Genomic DNA, 275 nt, shown 5'->3' with positions numbered 1-275 from the left:
CGTCGCAGGGCGAGGCGGCGGCCGAGCTGGCGGAGTTCGCGCCGCTGGTGCAGTACGGCTGCCACGGCCACCTGCGCTTCGTGCTGTGCTCGCTGTACGCGCCCATGTGCACCGAGCAGGTCTCCGCGCCCATCCCCGCCTGCCGGCCCATGTGCGAGCAGGCGCGCCTGCGCTGCGCGCCCGTCATGGAGCGCTTCCACTTCGGCTGGCCCGACGCGCTCGATTGCGGCCGGCTGCCCACGCGCAACGACCCGCACGCGCTGTGCATGGAGGCG

General features: G+C 74.5%; 1 protein-coding gene across 1 annotated transcript in view; it reads left to right on the top strand.

The window, feature by feature from the left end:
* Fzd9 (frizzled class receptor 9) overlaps window positions 1–275 on the top strand; it is a 3,352-nt gene that overhangs the window by 1,414 nt on the left and 1,663 nt on the right. Inside the window, exon 2 of the mRNA XM_013031702.1 lies at window positions 9–272. Within this exon, the coding sequence (XP_012887156.1) occupies window positions 9–272 (264 nt within the window). The remainder of the gene's footprint in view (window positions 1–8; window positions 273–275) is intronic.

This window comes from Dipodomys ordii, unplaced genomic scaffold (assembly GCF_000151885.1).
Source record: "Dipodomys ordii isolate 6190 unplaced genomic scaffold, Dord_2.0 Scaffold143, whole genome shotgun sequence".
NCBI lineage: Eukaryota > Metazoa > Chordata > Mammalia > Rodentia > Heteromyidae > Dipodomys > Dipodomys ordii.
This window is presented reverse-complemented; position numbering and strand designations above follow the sequence as displayed.